The sequence below is a fragment of the Diorhabda sublineata genome, chromosome 4, assembly GCF_026230105.1.
Source record: "Diorhabda sublineata isolate icDioSubl1.1 chromosome 4, icDioSubl1.1, whole genome shotgun sequence".
Taxonomy (NCBI): domain Eukaryota; kingdom Metazoa; phylum Arthropoda; class Insecta; order Coleoptera; family Chrysomelidae; genus Diorhabda; species Diorhabda sublineata.
The window spans coordinates 7065657-7091241 of NC_079477.1; the positions used below are offsets into that span (position 1 = coordinate 7065657).

Below are 25585 nucleotides of genomic sequence, written 5' to 3' on the forward strand. Positions count from 1 at the left end.
TTTTAATTTGAATATTAATTGCAACCATTTTTCATAATAACGCTAATAAAAACGTAACTCATATCCTTAAATACTTAATTAAAACTTTTCAAGGACTCAATAGTATTTTTAACCAAGAGAAAAATACGAAAATGAATTATTTTGTAGCGGAGGATTAAACTATGGCGGCCACACTCATGTGGTCACACTGTCTCTGTCAAATCACTGTAGTAAGAAATATTGTGAAACTAAAATCTTTTTCCACTTTTATTCCAATATCCATTCTTTATCATTGAAGATTTTAAACTAAATATTCATGTATTATCAAAAGTATTGCAGATTACAAAATGTTTAAAAGAGGTTACAGAGGTGGTTGTTTACACGAAATATTATAATTTCACTTTGGTGTTTTACGTATCTGCAAGGATTAATTGGGTGGAGGTGTCCACACCTATTATTCTGCCTTATCCTAGATCTCACCACACATTGCTATATTTTGTTTTCTTGATACGTTAACATGTTTTTCTTGTTTGTTGTTGATTGTTTGTTGATTTCTGTACATCTTTACTATTATTCTTCATTATTCCTCACTATATCTGTACATTTGAACATTTTTTAATTTTAAACGAGTGGGGAAAGGGAAATAATTATTATCAATAAATGCTATATGTATACTCATGAGTAAGACAATAGATTTATAGGAAGGCAGTTGAGATTACGATTTAAATTTTAATTTAATACATACTATAATATTATGAGGTTGAAAAAGAATCAAGTTGAGGCATTTTGGATTGATTTCTATAATATTAGCAATTGCGATGATTACTTGATCAGATGAAAGAATGATCACATTATAGATATTCAAATACTATGCAGTTTCTAAATTAAATTCCACGAAATTTGTGATCGTGAAATACTTCTTTTGAAAAATAATGAACTACAAAAATCACCGATAAAAGTGTAAATAGAGAAAACCATAATAGATAGACACTATTGTACTCTGTATATTTTGAGATGTCACGAAACAGGATGGAATATAGCAGACATCACTGTATTTTTCGGTAAATTTTCCAATAAAGCTCCCTCTTGACATCAAGCTCCAGTTGGAAGGTTCTCATTGTGCAGACAAAGAACAACACTCTTTAAAGAGTTTCTAACTTTATAATGAATAGACAAACTACCTAGTAAGATAACAATGGAAATTTTAAATAGAAGAGATGGTAAAAAGAAACAAGGGGTAGATATAATGAAGCTAGGGACAAAATAATTAGAAAAAATCATAAAGGATATTAGGAGTTGGGGAACGTTAGTTTGAGGGAATTAAAGGACCTAAAAGCAAACTATCAATTACGTAAACGATTACAATCACACAATTTATCTATATATATCGCATCACAATCGTGTGGTTTAACTGCACTTCTCGACTACAGCATGTTTTTGAAGAGTTTGATTTGATCAATAAAGATCATGATGAAAATGTTGATGTACTTGATGAATTATGAAATAATACGTTCTAATTTCCACATTTCACCTTAAAAAACAATAATAGAAGGGAACAAGATATTTAATTTTAAAATTTACAAAGCATAAGTGGATTAGGTACGTGGGTAAATATTTTGATTCTATAATTTTATATTAGATACAATAAAATTCAGTCAGTTTTATCTTATTCAAAGAAATATAATTAGAAAGTTGGATTTTTAGTAATAAAACTTTATTACGAATACATGGAAATCCTCGCAATTATACAATTGTTTGTATTTAAAAATCATAAAGTTGTTTGATTTAAATTCATTCTAGTTTATAATAAACACTTCCAATGTGATACAATGAACTAATAATAATCTTTTGCAAACAAACTTTTGTGAAGAACTGTAAAATCTAGTCAGATATTTCAGAATTTCAAAACATATAAATTAAAATCCACACAATCCACTACATAATAACAAAATTTATGAAAGCCTATATGAATTCAAGAAGCGTGAATTTATTAACAACAATGAAGTTATTAGTGAGCTTTTTAGTGGTTGTGTGTTGGCGGGTAAGGTGCACTTCTCTAAGTAAAATAGTATATTCATATATATTCTTCATATGCAGATGGAATTTGAATAATTGAAATATTTACCCATGGAAGATTGTCATTTTGACAAGAGCGTTGATCGTTACTAAAATGGATGACTATACGATTGATAATGGTGTCTTGTAGTCATTTATGATTTAACGAATAATTTTTGTTCAAAATAAATGTAAATAGCGTTTATAGTTTATTTTAAAACTGAAGCTGATAAGCGCACTTTTATAGTCATTTAACATTAAAAGTTTTTAGTATAATGACTGAGAAGAATATGATTGTGATTTTTTTTTCTTATTGGCATTGGATTCTGATAAAGTCCAGAGCTGAGCAATCCAGGATGTGTTCGCGTTCATTTCTATTTGGCATTTCTATTACTTAAATATCTGCTCTTTATTTTTGAATGATAGTCTACATTCTGAATTGTAGTCTACGAAGATTCATCTTATTATAATCTTTAGACAAGTCTTGTAAAAGCGTTTGTCTCATAACTTCACATCAAATGTTCAAACAAAGTTTGAATGACTATTTGTACGCTGTTGAATATTGATGAAGGGAAGCTGCTAGCTTTTAATCGATATGTCAATTGAAATTATACTGTAAATTCGCAATTCCAAGTACTGCTCTTTAAAATTTGATGTTAAGCTAGATTCTAGAATTTATCGATTCAATAACACTCATAATATTTTTCGGTAATTGAAAAAAATAATTAAGTACATCTTATTTAAAATTCGTTAACTTGCTACAGTATTTGAAGAAGAAAACAGATCAGAGATTATATAAGAGTGGAACCTTATTTACAGTTTATAATGCTCCCAAATCTGTCTATAGTATAGATAGATCATCTCCGTCGAGTCAACAAAATCGAATAAACCTGTGCAGTTATCAAATATTCCACCAACGAGTGGAGCAGCTCACCAACATTTCAATAGCGTTTATCATCAAGTTCAACCTTGGTTAGGGCATAATTTAGAACCACAGAAAATTAGTAACGAATTCTTGGAACCTATCATGTTCAATACAATATTCTGTAGCTACAGAAATGGTTGTGGCTTAAAATGTTGATGCAGGAAAGCGGAGTTACAGTGCTCTTGCAGCAAATTAGTGGACAAACTTATATCAATGCCTTACCATATAAGACCGATATTAGTGATGATACCAGAAATCATGAATGACAATTGTCGTTGAAGACGATATTGAAAAGGTACTTGAAATTCTGCTGCAGAGGAACGATGACGACGATGATGGAGAAGAAGAAGAAAAAGAAGAAGAAGAAAAAGACGAACAGAAGAAGAGAGTAGAAACTAGAATTTGTTCTCGAGATTCTTATTAATTTTGACAATCTACAAAATCATATGTTTAATGAAAACATTCATTAAAAATTATTCTTTCTCTTCTTTATTAAAATAGAAAGTCATTAGTATAAATAAGATTGGAATTAAAATATAATTTAAGTATTTTCCTCAACAATTACGTAATTATATTGCCAGGTAACTGTTATTAAATAGACATAAAAAATTTATTTAATCTTAAAGTGGATAAAAAATGAGAATTATATATTTAGCAATAAATTATGACCGTAATATTACGAGTTTTTGATCAAGACTACCATCTGACCTCTATCTCTTTCCTTCTATCTCGGATAACAGTTAAAGGTACAAAAAATATGTTAGATACAAAAGTTGTAGACAATTGAATTCTCTACAATAATGATAATGAATAAGAAAATCGATTTTTGTGACCTTTCACTGCAGGCTTTTAATCTTACGACCATCTAATGTGATCATCTATGTGAATTTTGAGAAAAGTTTTAGGATGCCAAAATACAAGTTTTTACGTGGTAATATACTGAAATATTCACCTAATTTGGCTCGGACTATGTTCATATTATTGCATTGTTCTGTTTCCAGATATTGATCTTTAATTCGATAGTTTTGCAACCTATCAGCATTGGTACTAATATTTACATTAGAAATTTCAATTAAGTTTATTCCGCATTGATCAAGTTTGGCGTCTACAGCTGCAATCGACGTCTTCGTTCACAAATATGATTTTATTTATCAAACAGTCTATAAGTTGTTAGAGTTTCTCGATGTAAACACTAACGTTATCCTCCAATTACAGTTCAAACACAGCTGCTATTATCGATTTATTATCCGTGGTTGTTGATTTGTGATATCGACGCTCTAATTTATTGAAAACTTCATCATATTACAGAATGATTTGTTGAATTGTTGAAAAACCCATTCTATATACTTGTATAAATAAATAAAGATCTATAAATTCATATTAAACACGTGTTTCCCGACGTAATGCCCACGGTTCGTAGGTGACAATTTGATTGTTAAGTGGGGAAATTCTAAAATGGACTTAACCCTTTAGCACTGGACCATTTAAATGCAATGCTGGTGCCCAATTTGAAGAGAAAAGCAAATTCTCAAATAATTGCGGACAATATGTATTATAAATTCGTTTGACGAAACCAAAATATCAACAACGGTTTTGGCGTCAAGTTAACCTTCCCGCGGCAGACGGCAGGGAGGTTAACTAAGTTAGACATCATCGCCCACGGAATAATCTTTAGTCCGATGACGACTCGCAAAAAAATAAGCCCGTCAGCTGACTGACATCAACTGAGAAGCATTTCTTTTCTTCAGGTGTGTATTCACTCATAGATTTCATATTAATTTGGATTACTATTATCATTTTTCACGGAAGATTCTGCTTTTAATTGAAATTATTCCGAATTGAGTTTTAGTTTTTCATTATATGTTCTGAAAATTTACTAACTTTGTTTTGTTAACAATTTCCTCGTAATTTGGGTAGAAATTAATCCACCCTTCTTTATTATCTCTTCTTTTTATCTCCTAAATATCTTAGATTTTTCTTGTAAACATAGCTTTTCAAGTATCCCTAGAAAAAGAAGTCAAAAGAATTGAGATCAGGCAACTTCTATAGTCATTCTAACTTTTCCCTTCAGAAATACTGGATCAAGATACGAACAGATTTTGCGAAATGTGGAGTCGAACTAACTAATTGAAACTAATCTTTTTTTAGAGATATCCGAGTTAGGAAACAAATAAGTTAATTCAGCAAGATTAATGATTTGCAATTTTGAACAAATTTAGATCAATGACTCCGCCAGCCCACTAAGTAGTTTTTTGTAAATGAAATGGTGTTTCATCAAAAGATTGTTCAATTAGAGATTCCATTCCATTCGCTATATTGGCAGTGCATGCGATTGTTTTTTGACTTTAGCTCCTACGAGAGATGTATCTTAAAAGCTCTATACCAAGGCCGTTATATCTTGAATAAAAAGAAAGGATACAATCCTTGATTGATTGAACCATTATTTAGATGAGAAGTTTCAACAATTCACAAGCGTTGATCTGGTGTTGTTTTTAGCATGATGAAATGTTGATCCAAATTAAACAGAAAAACACCTATCAGCTATCAAATTGGCTGTGAAATAAAGCAGTGAACGTTGTGAAAGTCTGAAAAAAACATCATATATTTTATCTTATGAATGGCAGGGCAGGTTGATTTTTTTCTGAATAGATGAGTATCTTACTTTTAGGTTTTTGCTCAAACGTCATAACCATAACATCTCAGCCTTGTAGATCTCATTTAAATAAACCTTAGGTAAAGTAGCTAACATATATTAATCCATTAGAAATAATAGTAACACATTTTGTCGAATATCTTTGCTGGTTTGCCATAATATGATAATATATAAGGTTATTCAAGTAAAATTCCATAACATTTGTTAACTTGATTTTTCTTTTAATTCGTGAAAAATTGATATCCAATATTTTGAAAATTTCACCATTTCACAGACCCTATAGAAATGATAATCAAGATTTTGATATTGCTATTAAAGAAAATCCACGTTAGGAGACACTGCATCCATTTAGTTCCTATTTTTTTTTATAACTCTTTTCAGCCTCATCAATTTTATATTGTCAAAAACTGGTTACACACTACAAAATATTACTGCAAATCTATTTGAATATTCAATCATGAAACCATAATCATGAGGTGTAGGGCTCTTTTATAAGAATTGTAGCATACTTTTGCTCCGTGTTGCGTTTGATCTTTTTTCCTTTCTATTTATCCTCTTTTGTCTCAGCTACTGCTTTCACAGTTTCAATCTATGTTTTTCTTGATTTTTTCCTATAGTTTTTACCTGCTATTTTCGATTCGACTAGTACAAATAAATGACTGAAAAATGATTCCTACGTTGCATATTCATTCAGTTCTTTTTCAAATATGCCACATAAAACAGAAATATTTAGATTGTAAAATGTCACATCTACTACCATGGTCATTTGAAAAACTTCATGTCAAGTCAAAATAACTTTTTTAACTGTAAAAAGGAATATTAAACATTAAAAACTATCACAATCTCTCGATTTGTGGTCGTATGATTGAGTTAATTACTATCGTAGTTTAATTTATTTTTTCAATTTTCAAAAACACCAAACATAACTAATAGTCTCGTCATTACTTGAATTTACAAAATTCATGAGTTTGATAGAAATAAGTTGCTCTTATTCTTTGTTTTAGAGTTCTTCTATGTGTGTTGCGAAGTTACTAGAAGCGGATAAGTTTATTCCTACTGATATACTGAAAGGTCTGTCACATTTGGACACGCATTTTCAGAATTCGACTAATAAGTTGCTGAATACGCACTTCAATACGGTTAATGATAAAGTTAATTACGTGAATGAACGCTTAACAGGTGAATAATCTTGATTATAAATAGTGAATGTTTCTTTCCAAAAGAAATAATCAATTTCACATACAATTTGATAAGTTTATAATACCATTAGACCATGCTCCTCACCTTATGTAGTTAAAAAAGCGCCGAGTTTTCAGAATCATCTGATAACCCCATCTGTGTGAGATTTTGATAATAAAAAGAAATAGGTGGATATTGAAATTGAAGTGTTACAGCATTTATTGTAGATATTTTTATTTTCCCTAGTAAATACAAATAACATTTTCGGATATTGAAGATCTCAAAAAACAACACAAAAAATGACTTTCAGATAGTGTAATAATCAATTAATAACAGTTTTAGAAGACTACGAAGAAAACATGATGATTTGGCAAACATAGAAGAAGCTACTTATACACAAATCAAACAATGTAAAACACCAAGATACCATGAAGTGAAGGACAGAAAGAAAAATAATCAATGTGATTGTCAATAAATGAAAAAACTGTCATTAAATGGAAATATGGGTTATAATAACATGGAACTAGAAAAGCTACAGTCTTTTTGGTGCTCAAGGATAATAAATTATTAGAATTAATTATAGGCGGGAGTCTGTTGCGGTTTTGAAATGCTTATTTGAAAATAGCAAGATAACAACTTTATTAAATGAAACAATATTTATTTGGCATCACATATTGTTGAAGAAAATCAACATAATTATAGCAACTCTTGAGCTAATTATTGTTTTATGAGAAATTTGTTTCACCAACCGGTAGGATTAATTGCACCACGCGGTTGGTAATTTGGACTTTGGAAAGTTCATCTATAAATTTAAACAAAAACTAAAGACTCAGAAAAAGGTTTAGAAAGATTGATTCAGACAATCAAAAACATTGGGGTTAGTGGTGAAAGTTTCATGATTCTAGTTATGGCAACGTACACATTATATTCAATCCACTTTTGGTCTTCTTATCGTAGTAACTTCGTCCACATTTCGCACAATCATTTTTTTTATCTTCTGAATCGCAAGATCTTCTTCAGTCGACTCTTCTCCATCAATTATTATCTTTTTCTCATTACGTGCTGCTTTATCATTAAGTTTCCTGTGTTGTATTTACTCTACTTATTTATTTTTTTCATCATCTGCTTGATCGGTTTATTTAATTGCAATGGAGCTTTTTTGAGCTGTCAAATCCTTCAGTTTGATTCCAAGAAGTTGCCTAATGTCGTCGAAGGATAGTCTTGTCCTTATTCCTTGGCAATTTGGTAACATCTGTGATAGTTAACCCAAACATGTGTTTCTCCAAAAATAATATGTGCTCAAGTAGAACATTTTCAAATTTGCTATCAAATAACGTTGGTTTTCTTTATTAATTACAATACGGTTCTTGTGCATAGGCTGATGGCTGATGTGTAGTGAAGTGAGTTGATTGTTGTTCAGTATTGCCAATTATAAAATCAATAAACTACTCAGCTGTTTTGATGGAGGTCCAACTTAAGAAATGGTCCAATATACCAAACCTTTCCTTTATATTGTAATTATTGAAATCAGTGGCTATAGGTTTATTCAAAAGAAGTTAGGAAACCTAAAGAAACTCACAAATTTTCAACTGCTACCTATCACGCAAAAGCTGTAGAAAGGAAATTGACCAAGATATTCTGAAGGCGAAAACTACGACAAATTTTCTTTCCACTTCATCGATTAGTTTTTTCTACCCTAATGTTTCTCAAAATTAATTCAGTCTCACCTCATGTTTATTATCTGTATCTAACCTGATGTATCTGAATAACTAATTGTCGTTTCTAGGCACAAATTTGTAAATAAATTTGAATCTCTATTTTAGGAATTGCATCAAATAATTATACGAATCAAGAAATTATCCAAAAGTGTATAACAGAAAAAAAACTATCAGAAATCCAGGCAAATGAAATTAATTCACAGATAAAACGATGTGCTACAGTTATACAAGCCCAATATGTAAATGTTATGTCAACAAGTTATAATGACGTTCAAGTATTCGTAAGTTTTGCAACCGTGATTTGGAATGACATAAAAAAATGTGGATTGAATGATAGTTGTAGGTGGCAAATTGTTTTGGACACTATTAACGAAACTGGACAGGTAATATGAATAATATACATTTAAATTATATGGTTTCATGGATTACTACAATTTTGTATATTTTGGAAGTTTCAGAAATTCTATTTTATTCGTTTGTGCTATGCCAAGCAATACCATGAAACATGCTTTGTTATTGGTATTCTAGCTGTTTTGCAATTTCTGTCAGTAATTTATTTATTTGATGCTGCGAAGTTGCCTGGGACGTTGTGGTGAAGATTGAAGCTATATAGAAATAAAACTCATCGTCACATTTTCCTAGTGAGGAAACATTTGTCATCTCGAAATATTCTCGTCAGAAACCAATTGATTTTTATCTATTGTTGTTTATATTTGAATTATCTGTCCTTTATATGTTTTTTTTTGATTTTTGTTCCTGTTGATAGATAATTAATTTCAAACAACAGGTAAAAATAGCTGTGTTGACCTATTTAGATCTTTATCTTTATCGAACTATCTCTTCTTCTTCAATCAAGAAGATACACAAATTCGTGTAATCCATAAGCCCAGTCCAAAAACCCAAAATGAAATTCAATTATTACAATTATCGGTATCTCGATAAATGGATTCTGTTACCTCGAAAATGCCAAATTATCATGTTGTTAACCGTCAAAAATGAAAGCATTTCTCCCATCATTCTTCTTTCCCTTCTTCAATGGTATTTTTTGCTTTATCCTCTGACATTATACGAGGTCTGGCTAATAAATAACGAGACTGGTTACGAAAATGGGTTTTATTATAAAAATTATTCTACGTTCTGAAGCTCCTCTTAAATATACTTTCCTCCCCTCACAACACACCTTTCCATATGTTTTTTCCATTGATCGAAGCAGTACTGAAAGTCTTCTTGGCGAGGGCCTTTAGGAGCTCTGCCGTTTTTTACTTTACCGCTCTCATCGACTCAAATCGGGTCTTTCTCAAAGCAGATTTTATCTTCGGAAATAAAAAAAGTCGCACGGTCCCAAACCTGGTGAATACGGCGGGTGCTCGAGCACTGGAGACCTTACTGGCCCAACACTGCTTCACAGATACCGCGTTATGGGTAGGTGCGTGGTCGTGGTGCAAAATCCAAGAGTTGTTTTGTCACAACTCGGGCCGTTTTTTACGAACTCGTTCTCGCAGTGTTGTCAAAACTGACAAATAGAGCTTTTCGGCCCTTACTAAAGCGCTTAAACCACTCAAAAACAGGCGCAAAAGATAGAGAATTGTCCTCATAGGCCTCTTGCAATAATTTATAGCACCCAATCAGCGTTTTTTTCAATTTAACGAGAAATTTGAGATAGATACGCTGCTCCTGTTTTCCGTCACACATGGTTTTCGGCACGAAGAAAAAACACGTTCGCTTAAAACTGCTACTGCACAAATACTATAATAGTGACGGAAACGTGTTTTGGGACGTGCATATACAAGATATCTAGATACCCAACGCACTACTCGTTTTTTACCCCACCTCGTTATTTAATAGCCAGACCTCGTATGCCCCATCTATATCGTACGCTCTTATAATAATCCAGTCAAAATAGACAAAAATAAGTCATAACTTAGCTAAAATTCGCATAGAGCTGAAAATTGACAGAGACGTTAAATACATCATTATAAATGAAATGTCAAAAGTCCCCTTCAATCCTACTTCTGCAAAAAATTTTATTCAAGGCTAAAAGTACAAAATTAAGGTTTTCTCCATTTTTCTCGAAAACAGTAAGTATTATCGTGAAAGTAGGTCAGACAAAAGATGTAGATCATACAATTCTTTATAAAAATTGTCCTGTCACTTTTTCTCTTACTACTTACCATTCGTGAGATATCGCGGTTTTAATCATTAGAAAATTCATATTTTACATAATATGCACTAAATTGCACCCCGTATACGTCACCGGACGTTAAATATAAATGAAAATAAGAAACTATTGGTTTGTGTTACTTACACAGTAAAACTTATATACATTAAATGAATATTTTAAAATATACGACTATTAGTCCCTAATTCCTTTCGTCGGTAACCTTGAGTAACATCAATGATATATTCATCACAAAGTCTGACTGCATATCCGAAAGTCAGGCTCACATTTTATTTGCATCCCTTTTCTTAGAACAGCGAACAGAAATTCTGCAAGAAGAAGAGAATGAAGACGAAGAAATAATTGTCGAAGTAGAATTAGACAATCATCTTATATAATGACATGTAGAAAAAAACAACCTATTTCACTTTAATCATTAGCAATATTACTATTTCTAGGATACGATATATTAATATATTAATAGGATACGATCTGATGGAACTTTCTTTATTACAATAGATCGTCGAGTATACCTGCTGGGGAAACGACGTTAAAAAAATGCGCCAAGTACATTACCTCATAGGTGGTGCGGAAATGTGTGCATATTATGTAAAATATGAATTTTCTAATTTCTAAAAAGTGACTGGACCATTTTTGTAGAGAATTGTATGATCTACAGCTTTTGTCTGACCTACTTTCTTACTGTTTTCGAGAAAAATGGAAAAAACCTTAATTTTGTACTTTTGACCTTGAATAAAATTTTTCGCAGAAGTAGGATCGAAGGAGACTATTGACATTTCATTTATAATGATGTATTTAATGTCTCTGTCAATTTTCAGCTCTATGCGAATTTTGCCTAAGTCAAATGTCTATTTTGACTGGATAATAAAGCATATCATATTTGAGTATTTATTAAGATTATTAAGCTCCTCATTTATTGTTAGTCTCTCATTTGTATTTACAATTGAAATGTAAAGACTCTTCCATCATTGGCATTGAATTGCTTGAAAAAGTTACGTATTATTAAAAAATAGAATAATAATTCACACTTTTTATATCGAAATAGGTAAAAATAGAATTTTTTTATAATCAAAACCACTTGTATATTTATAATAAATTTTGTTCATAAACTCTGTTGACACAGTAACACAGAGGAAAATTTTAGTAATAACATTTTAATTTATTTCGTTTGGTTATCAACTGATATTTTGAAAAACACTTGAAATATAAATATTTGATATAACACATTTTACAAAATTGATTATTGATTTGGAAAATTGATAACAATTTTGTGTAATAGAAGTTGTTCCACCAAGTTGAATTTGAATTATTGATCCAGCTCAAATTGTACAAGGTGTTGTCAAAAGACACATTTATTCTGAATCCTAAAACTATCTATCACGTTCAACCATATTTTATACCATAAGATCACGAATTTATCTGAAGTTATACCACAGTCACTCTGACTGTTTAACAAGTTTGTGGATTTGGAAGCTGAAATGAGTTATCACAAACAGACGAAAATGTACAAAAAGCTCATTCAGGAGGGAACAATAACAAATACTACGCGAAGAAAGAGACCTAAAATATGAACCAACGCAACAAGACGCTGAATTCTAATTCTCTATTGATGCGCAAGTTTTCGACCATAAAAGTTGTAATAAATGGATTATTTACCAGGTTAATGAATTGATTACAAGCGTAATTTTTGATTTGACCCTGTATGGTAATCAAAATCAAATTCTTACTATGTAGGAGGGCAGATGCTGTCACCAGTTGGAAGGGCATAAGGGTAAGAGACTTGTCTGTTTACCCTTTTAGTAAAAAGTGGGACTTCAACCCGAGTAGAAAAAAATCGTTAGGGGGTTACTACAATCTTAACGAAGACACTGTGGGTCGCCGGGGCTTAAAATGCCTGGATTAAAGTTTTCTGTCTTGCCACCGCCAGCATAGGGAGGAGATTCTGGAAGGTGAAAAGCGAAACAATAGGTCTAACGATAACAATTATATTGCAATAATAAAAACTATAAATAAATAATAAATTAGCTAATAAAAAAATGGAAAAAAGTAGAGATAATCTAGTAGGCGAAATTCTATAGAATACAAGCTTTATTATTTCATCACAAAATCTACTCACTTTAAAAAAAAACAGTCATAAGACAATTATAAATATATACCATAGGCTTCCTAATTGTATACATCTAATTTTTTCTCTATCTAAATTAATTATTCTATAGATTTACGAAAATTATATGAATATACGGGTGCTACTGCCCGTCAACTTTAGATCTCCAAGTCTTCCACTAAATTAATTTCCAAATAGTCGTAATACACTACTTCGAAAGAACACACTATTTTCGCAAAAGGACTCACTCTCATCTGGTAAACAGGTATACAATCCCTGTCGCGGGACTAACTCTTTAAAATCATACTAAGAGAATTTTTTCAGAAACACTTCTAGTGTTGAAGGTATTGTAATTGTAATAAGTCTACTATACAGTCTACTATACAAGGACATTAGAAAGAGGAGTTTCACTTTACTTTGCTTTTAATTGGATGATTCATCATATTTCACCTCGTACATCAAATAAAACAAACTTCAGACACATTTCATTCGTCAATACATATATTCACTTTCGTTATAATTTATATGAATAAAATCACCAGATTTATTGGATAAGAATATTGCATATCACCTTGTTTAGGAAGAATGAAAGTTCACAAAGTAAAAATATAATAAATGTTTTAATAAGTTTTATTATTACTTCTTCTTCTTCTTGTAGTGCCTATCCGTGACATCATGTTAGCAGCAATTTAAAAGTGTTAAGGGGAGGTTTTATTCAATACGTCAGAAAGTTGTGTTCTTCCTGGATTCGTTCCGTATTATATGCAAGTTTTTATGGTTATCACTTTTCGTTCCTTTTTCATTCTTCTTTTATAATTCGGGCCATCCAAAGGATATTGAGTATTCGTATATAAAGCCACATTACCAGTGCTCCTAAATTTTTGCTCTTATTTTCAATCAAGGTCCAGGACTCAACTTCGTAAAACAGGATAAAGAAAAAAACGTAGCATTTTTATGTTCATTTCAAGAGAGAGATTGTAACTTCTGAGGAAGACACTCATCCGGTATTTATATTGTTTGATTCTTTCTATTGAAGCTTGATTGACATACAGATGGCTTTCTGCGATCTTATTTCTACTTATAATTATGAATTTTGTTTATTTGACATAGATTTGAGGCCGTATTGCTGACTGTGATGGGTCATACTATCCACCAGGCTTTGTAAATCTTCTATATTGTCAGCATATGGATATCCGATTTTGTTCAGTATCTATTCATTTAGCAGTATAACTTTTTTTTTATCTCTTATAGGGCTTCGCTGAATATCCGCTCTGACTGCAAGCTGAAGATTACTGGAGATAATATGCAGCCTCGACGGACTATTTTCACATTATCTATGTACTCTCCTTCTATTGTAAGGTTTGTGTATTGGTTCCAGTAGAGGTTTCCAATTATTCCCATGTCCTCAGTGTTAATTCCTGTTTTCGAAAGTATTTCCATCATATTTCCATGTGTTATTCGATCGAATGACTTTTCTTAGTCTATTGAACATGCATATACGTTGCAATTTACGTCTCTGCATCTTTGTATCAGGATCAACAATGAGAAAACTGCTTCTCTAGTACCAACAGCATTTAAAAACAAGAGGCGGTTGGGGGATATTTGGCTCTCATATAATTCTTTGAGGAAGAGCTTTATAATCACAGTAGATCCAAATTTGGACTGTAAATGTCGAGAGCAGTTCGTATTCACGTAAATTCACACCTCAAATAACTAGTTAAAACAGTTAAAACCAACATGAATATTGTACATTATAGATAAGACGAAAACTTTCTTGCGAGCAAGGATTTTTGTCATGTATCTTGTAATTTGTTTTCAGCTACCTTCGAAAGTATTTTCTCTGGCAGCGAAAATTCAAGCGCTTGTTTTAGAAACAATTATAGCCATAAATAGTTGTGCTATTGACGGATTGAAGAAAGTGAATGCTGCTACTTTGGACGCAACAGAACAAATATTCAACTGTATTGCCAAAGAAACTTCAAACAACAGTTGTAGCTATTTGACTTGAACTGAAATTATTTTCAATTATAGCTTATATTTTCAATGTTTTGTGACGAGAGAGTATCAAATTTGTACCTATTAAAATATTTTATGAAGTATGTTGTCTCGTTTTCATTTCCGAATGACAAATATTTCAATAAATTAAAAGTTTGTTCGCATTCTAGAGTGTACTATACCCTTCCTAAAATATTTTACGAAATTATTAAACTTTACAATTTCTTCCCTAGCATAAACAATAGAATTGAAATCTGTATTGCGAGTAGGTCAATGGAATCACTTCTAAAACTGTATAACTTCAACTATAAAGTTTGTGCTGTTCACAAATAATAATAACTAGTTCAACATATAAAATCTCTTTAAGTTAGTTCCATTCCCGCTGCTTGGGAAAACTAAATTTTTCTCAATCATATATGCATTTATTCGATATTATGTATATTTTTCAATACGTAATACTTGGTAAATTGGAATAAACTTCTTCAAATTGCGCTAATATTCACAACACATCTAGATATCTAGTTCAAACATTGGTTAAAGTTAAAAATTTGTCACAGTTTAAGTTGAATTCAATTGAATTGTTAATGACTACTACCACAATTTCATTATTATTTCTTCGTAGAATATTTTCTATATTGCTAACTAAACACAAAAGACATGAATATTAATATATATATATATATATATATATATATATATATATATATATATATATATATATATATATATATATGTATATATATATATATATATATGTATATATATATATATATATATATATATATATATATATATATTATATAACTTGAAACCAACTCCTCTTTGTTATGAACAAAGTTTAATTAGTTGGTAATTTTTTATCCATTATCTTCTTCAATGTCAATACATGTTTTAATGTACCTTTTTCTGTTCTAAATCCTTTTGACAAGTCCTATTTACGTAGTCTCTTACTTTTCTGTCTTTCAGCTTTTCGCTCATTTGTTCGCCATTGTTCGCTCAATTTCTGTGTAAATAAGTTGTTTGTTTATTTTCATTATTCCATAGCTTTGAATGCCTTTAATCTTTGATTTACCGCTGTTTTTCATCTTGTACATTGAGTATTTATTCATAATATTCCCCTCCCCACTTTGTAATTGCTTCATTTTCCCTTTCTTAGTGTTCTTAGAACGTCGAAGAACAATTTCTGATTTCCCTCACTGTCCTTCCATCTTTTTATCAAATCTCGTAGTTTTTAGTTGTATCATTTTCTAGATATTTTCCCTATTTTTATTTCTTTAGTCTAGTTTGCTAGATGAATATATTATTATTTATTTGTACTATTTAATTTAGTTCAATTACTAACATGTGAGAACCAATGTTTTCTTCACCTATTAAAATTACAACTTTTTCATGATTCTTTACGATTCTTTGTTTTACGATAACGCCGTAGAATGAAAAGATAAGTTATGGTTACAGAATCTTCCATGAATGCCATAACAGACATATTTAATATTAGTTTAGACGACTGCTCTGAATCAGAAAATAGACAGGTGTTCGATAATATTGACGTTAATTAGCATGTTTTTTTGAAGAATAAATTATCAATAATGTAATAATCATAATGGTTCAACACCCCTATTGAGGATGTGCCATAAATCTGCTCTATAGATGCTCTTTTTGGGGTAGATCAGTCCATTTGATCCATATATACACCTTCTCGCCATTTTCCAGCTAGTTTCTAACTCTATTTTCAACCATTGTGTCCTAGGTCTGCCACGTCTTTTTCTATCACCAAGATTCCATTGCATCATACTGTATGCTATAGATTCTGTTCGTTCTCTGCTATAGATTTTCTTTCTTCTCTCCATTCATGCACTACTTACTTAACTCTCAGAACTTTGATTTTTTTTCGCCGCTAAGCTTGTCAGTAATTTCCCGTTCGCTCTTATCCTATATTTTTTTTCACTAATTTATACTGGATCTATACTCTGATTATCTTTCTTTCAATTCTTCTCAATTTTCTCCATCATTTCTTGTTAGTGTCATTATTTCAGCTGAGTACATAATTACTAGTCCAATCATAGTTTTATATAATATTCATATTCGTTTGTTTTATGTTTAGTTTACTTTGCATTAATTTTCTATTAGTATTGAAGGTTCTATTTCTATTAATTATATTTTCTGTAACGTCAATACTCCTGTCTCCTCTATTATTGATCGTAACGCCGTGATACTTAAAATTTTCTACTTCCATAAATTCATACTCGCCAACTTCAACCTTTTCACCTAAACATTGCTTTCCAGACCTCATTAGTTTTGTTTTGTTCTCGTTGATTTTCAAACCAATCCGCTCCTTTTATGTAATTATCTCGTGTAACATTGTCTCCATCACAAATTTTCTTTCGGTTAGGTTACTTGTCCTTCAATTCTCCTGATAAATTTTCTTATTATGTATTTTAAAATCAAGTTGCATAATGTTGCCGATAGGGAGTCGCTATTATTCTGACCTTTGTTTCGCATATATTTGTCTTGATTAATCTTCATAGTTTTGCGTCCATTCTTGTTCTTTTGGTGCTGTCAATAGGTGTTCTCTTTCGATTGAGTCAAAGGTCTATCGAAAATCAATAAAGAGCAATTCTATATTTGTTACCCATGTGCTTTTTCCATTATTTATCTTATTATTTGTATTTCGTCCTATATCGACTTACCTTGTGTGAAGTCTTGGTAACTTTTTTATGATTTACAGCTGCAGAACGGAAAAACATTAAAAAGCATGTTTTTTAATGCAGACCCTTTCATAAACGCCAAAACAGATAATTTCAACATTAATTTGTACGACTATTCTGAATCGGAAAGTGAACGGGTATTCGGTAATAGTGATGTTAAATAATGAACTTGAATAATTCATTATTACAACTCAATAATTGAATTCTATGTCTACTAGACCAAGACAATAACGACAAAATTGCTGCATAACCAGATGTTGAGTATGATCAATCTGGTCTAGTCGCAGCTCAAATTCCTTTCTCCAAATACTTTCTCTGCCCTCTAAAGTCCATACGTAAGCTCATAACTTGTTCAACACCCTAAACAAATAATTGACTTTCTACTCAAAATAGACGTTTATATGCAATAATGTCCTCATATGTTAAATATCATCTTCTAACAAGTGAAATTTTGAAATTATGAAACACAAAACAATCGCTGGGAACTAGATCTGCCGAAAACTGTAGGTGGTTAAACAATTTCATTTCAGCCGTTCGATCACTGAAGTGGGAGAAACTTGCCTTATTGGAAAAGTACTTTCTCTTTCTCAATTGCGACACTTTTCTGTTTTCATTCCGCTTTTTGAAAAATAATCGATGAACACAATCCCATGAAATCTCAAAAAATATCTCTTTTAAGGCCAATAAAACTATGTTTGCCTTTTTTGGACCATCACGATTTTAAACCACTTCACTAATAATAATAACTTTTTAGACAAATCTCATATATCACAAATATAGCATTTAGAATCTTATTTCAGATATTTTTCACATGATTGTATAATTGTTACGGATTTGCATCTTTTTTACATAAGATATAATGCGTTCATGAGTATATGGTACTTGAAGATTAAACCACTCGAGATTGTAACTAATCATCAACATCAACATACGCAGCACACTGTCGAAACCAATTGATTAGATGAGTATAAATACTGGAAATTCAACTTCTATCGTTTGTTTATAATCTCAACTATTACTGAAACGATTCAAAATGGCAGGCAAATTCAGTTTAATCTTCCTTTCCTTCTGTTTGGTTTCTGTAAGTACTACAAGTTAAATTTTTAGTAATTGTCTAATTGTTGTTAAAATGTTTGATTCTTAATTATTCAAGTATTTATCAGATTTTCAATAAAGATTTTGCACTAGTAGAGACAAAGATTAACTAGCGCAATTTAAGCTATCTGGTGTTACTACTACTGATTCTTGGAGAATTTATGCACAGAAAAATATGGATGTATCTTAAATGAAAAATAGAAAAGAAAAATTATGCATACCAACGCTAAATCTGTTACGTTTGTTGAAGCTCTTAGTACGAATATTTGAAAAACCCATTCATAAATTTCCTCGTATACTTAGTTATGAATAAAAATGTAGTTAATTAAGACTGTCATAACCAGCTAGAATAGTTCTGCCTTTTGTTGAAGATGTAGTCAAAAGTCTAAGTTGTGACAGTAGAAATAATATAAACACCCTCGACATAATTATAATATCAAGAATTTCATTCTGGAACTATATCTCCGTCAAAAAAGTTTTTAATAAAAATAAATGCAATAGAATACAACCAAGTTGACGATGCGATGAAAAAGATTATGGACATCATAATGACGCCATCATATTAGTACAAAGGAGGTTGAAAACGAACTTTTTTGTAGGGAATTTAAGGAAATTTGTTGACTAAATTGCAGTGATGGACTTGCAGCACATGTCTTGAAATATTTGTGATTTGTTTCGATTTTATTAATAAACTTCTTCCAAAAATTGAGGAATGAAACAATTTTATTTATGGATTATAACTGCTTAAACCATTCTTATAGTAGATAGTAACGATGTATAATCGAAAATCGAAGATTCCTTCATTAAAAATGAAATGTCGATTCTTAAATTGTACTAATGCAGAGTAGAAACATTCATCAAACTGTTCATTGGTTTGGAAATGTATCAATGCCTAAATCCAATATCCTTAATTTCTACTGATTTTAAATTGGAAGCATCAGTTGAAGTTTTGTATGGATTGCACAATTTTTAAGTTTATTACGATATTAGCATCAGAAAAAATAACATTACGGACTAATATACTTGCTAGAAGCTGTGCTGTCACTTAAGAATCCTATCATTAAAAAAGTATTAATGATATGTTTTTTTCTTAATATTGTACAAAATTGGAGGGAATATATATTGTTCATATGTTGTGTATTTGGCACTTGTTTATTTCGAAATTATTCCCGACTTATTTTGAAAAATTGTCAGTATTCGTTTCTGTATACTGTATTAAAATAGAAATATCCTTGATAAGAAACAGTAACACTGGTTTTTTATTATCCAGATTTTTCACGATTACACAATTTGTTCTCATTTCAGACAATCGCTGTACCACAAAAACCAATCAACCAGATTGGTTCTATTACTGATTTACTTAAGCTATTGGTGAAATTTGTCGAAAACTTTCTTGACAACCTCATTATAGACGTTAATAAATTCATTGACCAATTGGGTACTGACTATGACGGCTTTCACAGCAAAGTGGTTGAAGTCACCAAAGAATTTCTTGTGAATATTGTTCGTCGCTTAAAACCAGCCTTCGATAGTATCGCCGCAAGTAAGTTCAGTTTTCGATATCAAAATAAAAGTGTACTAAGCCGCATTTTTTTACAGAAAGCTCCCCGACTGGACAAAAATTGGCAACATGTGTTGAAAATAATGACGAAAAAATCATCTCTGTAGCTGTTGACTTTTTCGACGCAACTAGTTCTTGCGCTGGTTCTCATTTCGTTGACATGCTCAACACTATAAAGCCGATAGTTAATGATCTTACTGGTGTTCAAGCTGATGCTAAAAAGGCTGCTGACCAAATTAATAGTTGCGGTGATGATGACATAGCTTGTCTTATTCAAGTGAGTTATTCAAAGCGTATTTCATTAATTTTTTGAAAACAAAACTACAAAAATATTGACGATAAAAAAAATTGATGAGCTTGATAATTTATTTTTTTCAATTTATTTGCAACTCTTGATATAAATATACAAACAAATATGCCATAAAAATACATTAAAGATTTGACAAACGATTTAAAATATTTGTACCAATTAAGAGTATTATTTTAGGTTGTTCTTGATTTGCTTCAAGTCGTTGCTGAAATTCCCGATGCAATTTCAAAAGACGTTGGTCCTTTACTCAGCTCTATCGAAGTCTACGTAAAAGCCTTGGCTGATTGTTACAAACAAAACGAAGACTCTTTCTATACCAACGGTGGTGCCGCTTTAGAAGCTGTAGCTACATGCGCTGCTGCTTAATTTGACTAAGATTTATTGTGACCGATGTATGAATGTATTTTAATAAATTAACAATTAAGTACTTTGAGTTTTATTTTATATAAATACATAGTTGACGCCGTATAATCTGATATTATATTCTGAATATTTTTAGTAAATTTATTATCAAGATCCAGTACGTCAATGCACTTTTGTCATAGAAGCTTCCAAAAATTAAAGCTTGAGTCCAGAGTCATGTTTTCAAAATATTGATTAATTGCTTCATCTAATTGATCTTCCGTGATGAAAAGTCAACTAGTCAAGGATGCTAGGTAAGCTCAAACTTCTCTAGGTTCATGACATCTCAAAATTATCAGTCTAAGAAAGTAGAATTTTTTAAATTTCTGTCGAATTATTGAGTGAATACGGAAAACATTATTATAAAGAGTAACTTTCTGCTCCTATTTCTGCAACTTATTTTGTCAGACTTTTATTTCACATATGGCTATTGAGACTATTTCGAGTGATTATTTTTAATAAGATATGTTTAGATTTTATTCCAAAGTCTCTCTTGATTGTTTTACTTCCCATAACGTCTCTTGTATTATTCAAATTTTATTAGAGAATTTCATATCTAGACCTTACATTCTGTATTCACCTTTGTCAGGAACTAAGATTCGCAATTATTTATTATTAATTAAGTTGGAATATCTGGAATCGGTGGCGATATTCATACTTAATATACTGTTTAGACTACCACTACACCAACACTCACAATTACACAGTCTGTTATCGTTTTCAGAGACTGAAGGTAAATTAAAATCTAAAAACTTGAGGTACGTGTTTTATCTAAATTTTTTCAACAATAAATCTTCATCATTTGACTACTGAACTATAGAATGGGTTCTTAGGAATTTGCCCTTTGTCCCTATTTAAGCTACAATAATATCTAGCAATTTTGATGTTTTCAAATGCATCCAACAATTTTTATTGGATGGTTCTCATTATGACCAAGGAGAAGAGACAGACCAAGATAGACTTTGAGACGCGGAATAGAGGAGGACATAAGAGCATTTCCTGACTTCCTGACTTCCGGTTGTTAGCAGTAATTGCAATTTTTCACCTGCACCAAAATCTTCAAAAACATTTTTCTTGTTTTAATTGTGATTCATATACATAAAAAATGCTGCATTTGCGGCGATAATTTTGATTAAATACAACTTTGAGGCAACATGTCCGGGAGAAACGTCCAAACAAAAGTTTAAATGACATAGCACATCTAGATAAAGAAAACGAGAAAAATTATTTGAGTGCAGTGCGTACCAACAAACGATTCATTACTAAGAAGTACCTAAATACTCATCAAATTACTGTACATCGGCACCTGCACCACCACTTCCACCAGATCATATTTCAAGAACTTGTCCTCTCTACAGCAGAAGTTCATGGAACCCGAAGGAACATTTTGAGAAAGAACATGATATGAAAATAGAAACAGAAGTGTTGTCCTTTTCTTTTTGAATCAATAATTGAATCACACATAGTTATTAAGTTATGAGTTTAAATTCAGACTATATAAATTAAAGAAGAATATTCTAAGAAGTTGTAGATGTAAGAATATTATAATTTAATTTTCTATTTAAAGGCTTTTCAAAAATTTTATTTCATGGTTTATTGGTAAAACTGGAAAATGTATCTAGATTATTACCGACCTACAAATAGAAAATTAAATATTTTTAGGAAGTTAACTTTTGGAGCAAATTTTTTTCAATTGATTGACTAATTTTTTGTTTCTATTTAAGATGAAAATCACACAGCGCAAGCGCGTCGTGTTTTTTACCAGCGCCTGTAGACGCTCATCAACCTTTTTGTTTGTTCATTCATATACATTGATACAAGAGAAAACCTCAAAGAGCAACTGAACAATGATAAACATAACAAAGCTTAGTTTCACGAATTTCTGATAAAGCGACTTATTTGAGAAATATATTATTTGTGAATCTTCTCTTTGTACAGTGCAACTTTTGTTATATGAATAGCTCTCGCGATTTCAATTGTATGTACGTACCTTTGTTTTATAATTTATTCGAAAATATGTTAGATTTCTTGCAAAATCATAACAGATTGAATATCTAAGTTATGTCGAAGTATTATCGGAAGCATTAGTTCTATTTTCTCTTTTTGTGTTCATCTCTTATCAGAACAAGTTATTACTTTAAAAAACTTGTAAAAAGAATTGGAAACACTTAAATTAGTTTCCGAAGTAGATTGGGTACGCGTGTATCATTCTGTGCAACTCAATACTTGTTCAAAGATGTGGTGATATGAACCATGACGTTCGATAGTGTCAGACATGATAAGATTATTGCTAATCGTAGATCACAAGCATTCGCTTAGATCACCAAAGTTCCCCTGAGGTTCAAAGAGTGGGACAATAGTTTTTGCTTCCAATGCTCTCTAAATTCGTACTCTAAAGAAATATCTCATGGAGTTCTAGAGGAAGCTGATGATGGTGTTTTGATTAACGAGAAACATGTTAACAATGTATGCTACGCTGATAATACCTTCGAACAGTCAGCTCATTTGAAAAAGTATATAGGCTCATGAACCGTTCTGCTATAGTCTGCCATAATTTCGGACTAAAATTCCATACAATGAAGGCTACATATATTGTAACAACTGAACAGCAAAATGTATCAGAAGGAGAAGTCACGACTAGAAACATACAAATAGATCAAATAGAAAAGACCTGAGAACCGAAATAAACAATAAATAGGTTCCTAGCGTGGAGATATGAGCAAAGTGAGAGGAAAACTAAACTCAAAACAATCTTTTGCGGTCATGATCTTGAACATTATGTTTTGAAAGCATGTGAAATGTGGATGGAAAGAATGGAAAGAATTGTCGGCTCAAATTTGACACACCTCGCACATCATGTCACGATGGAATCAGAATATTTTCTTGGCCATTGAGATTAGGTTGGAAATATATATATTTACTGGGTTTTTGTGTGTTTTTGATCCTTTTTTATGTTTAACGGCTGTAATAGAATTGACCTAAATGTTCTATGATAAGATTAAAATGCCGTCGCTACATTCAAAAACATTAAAAGAAGTACTGAAGAAACAGGTATTAAATACTTTGGTTTCTGAAAATTATTATAAACTGATGTCTTCCAGATTTCTTAATCTGAAATCGATACTATTCATAAATTATTTTTTTCTCCCTTTTCAACAAAAATTATTAATTCTTGAAATTAGATCTTTCTCAATAAATCATCAAAGTGTTTAATGAAAAATCCAATAAAAAATTCAATGCTAAGTTTTTACAACTCCACTGAATTATATCCGAAGGAGAGGAAATCTGCATTTCATACCGCGTGCGTAATCCCGACATTCCTATGCATAATCTGTCTGTATACCAACTCCTAAACACCGAGCCGAACCGGTTTTCCCATTAAACGTTTCCCTGCTCAAATAAATTTTTCCAAGCGACATTTTTTTGTCGCTAGCTATGTTGAAAATTCTTGTTATGAGGTCGGGCTTCGTGCTCTTCGACACCGATCGACCACACCGATGATAACAGAATAGCAACACGAGTTTTAAGACGAGCGTGACCTGGAACACGTTTTGAAAAAAAAACAAATCGATATTCAGATAATTGGATTGATAAATCTATATACATTTTTCGAAACAAATATTGTTCAGATTGATATTCAAGTAGAGACTTATTTTAGGATTCGTATTCTTCGTTTTCTTTATTTCTATATTTTCAAAAAAATAGGTGGAAATTCACGGTTTGACTTCTTTCAATCTTTAACGAAAAACGACAATTTGAATAATTATATTGATTCATAGATCACATCAAAAACAACATCAAAATAATTTTAATTACAAGAAACCGTACAAACAGTACAAAAATTCTTAAAACGGTATTAAGTACAAAAGACCTTAACAATTTTGAAATGTACCAACTGAGGAATAATAATTTTTTATGGTCAAAACAAACTGAAACAGGTCGAAACGTCACTTTTTCACCTGTGTTTGGTTTGAATTTTCTATCTAAAATCTAGACTCTGGACGATTGATCATAAAAACTATATAAAAATAAGTTAGCAATTTTAGAAATGATTCGTTATTTGAGGAAGATTATTAATTAAAATTTTTACAAGAAACATAAAGAACTTGAGTGATCTTTGGTATCTTATGGAATTTATATGTTTCTAACTAACGGCTCAACAAGTTTATTTTTGCTTATCTTAATGGCTACTAATATGATGCTGTGTATGGTACGCAAAAGTATCAGTTTAATGTTGTTCCTGGACAACTCGAAAAGTTTCTCAGGCTCCCTAGCCGATATGATTACAAAATCTGGAAGCCACAATACTTTGTTAATTTCAGGTAGTGCTTTTAGTTTCTTCATACTCCCAAGCCACTCGTGTACTCACAAGCCTCCAGTTCCACTATGACATCACCGGGCCACACAAATCTTCTCAGATGACTCGCCAAAAATTAACTGAACTAGGTTGGCATGATTCAACGTACTTACTTTGTTCTCCGGATATTAGACCATCCGATTATCTCCACTCTACTTTTTATTGATGGAATAATAGAACTAACCAAAAAATTTGAAAAATAATAATGGCATGTATATGAATCACGTCGATAATTAGTGTGAGGAAGAATTTTATTCAAACACTTTGTTGCTGTTTTCTAACTTCAATGAATAATAATATCGACAAGAAGAACTCATTTATTGACTATAAATATGAATCTATAATTCCAGGCTGATTTTCAAAATTGG

At 31.1% G+C, this 25585-nt stretch overlaps 3 protein-coding genes across 5 annotated transcripts in view; 2 read left to right on the top strand and 1 right to left on the bottom strand.

Moving 5' to 3' along the window:
* LOC130442440 (chondroitin sulfate N-acetylgalactosaminyltransferase 2) overlaps window positions 1-25585 on the bottom strand; it is a 296816-nt gene that overhangs the window by 55889 nt on the left and 215342 nt on the right. The gene's annotated exons all lie outside the window — the stretch shown is intronic.
* On the top strand, window positions 1925-14891 carry LOC130442444 (uncharacterized). 2 transcript variants are annotated; one of them, XM_056776561.1, is made up of 4 exons: window positions 1925-2020; window positions 6617-6791; window positions 8615-8892; window positions 14612-14891. In XM_056776561.1, exons 1-4 carry the CDS (start codon window positions 1934-1936, stop codon window positions 14798-14800), a joined length of 729 nt encoding a protein of 242 aa, XP_056632539.1. In that variant the 5' UTR covers window positions 1925-1933; the 3' UTR covers window positions 14801-14891. The 2 variants fall into 2 exon arrangements, with proteins under 2 accessions (XP_056632539.1, XP_056632540.1); XM_056776562.1 differs by lacking the exon at window positions 1925-2020 and adding an exon at window positions 4380-4707 and having other exon boundaries at window positions 5108-6791.
* Window positions 18384-20885, top strand: LOC130442445 (uncharacterized). Its single transcript, XM_056776563.1, has 4 exons — window positions 18384-18573; window positions 19893-20130; window positions 20187-20425; window positions 20636-20885. The coding sequence occupies exons 1-4, from the start codon at window positions 18526-18528 to the stop codon at window positions 20822-20824; spliced, it is 714 nt and encodes a 237-aa protein (XP_056632541.1). The 5' UTR covers window positions 18384-18525; the 3' UTR covers window positions 20825-20885.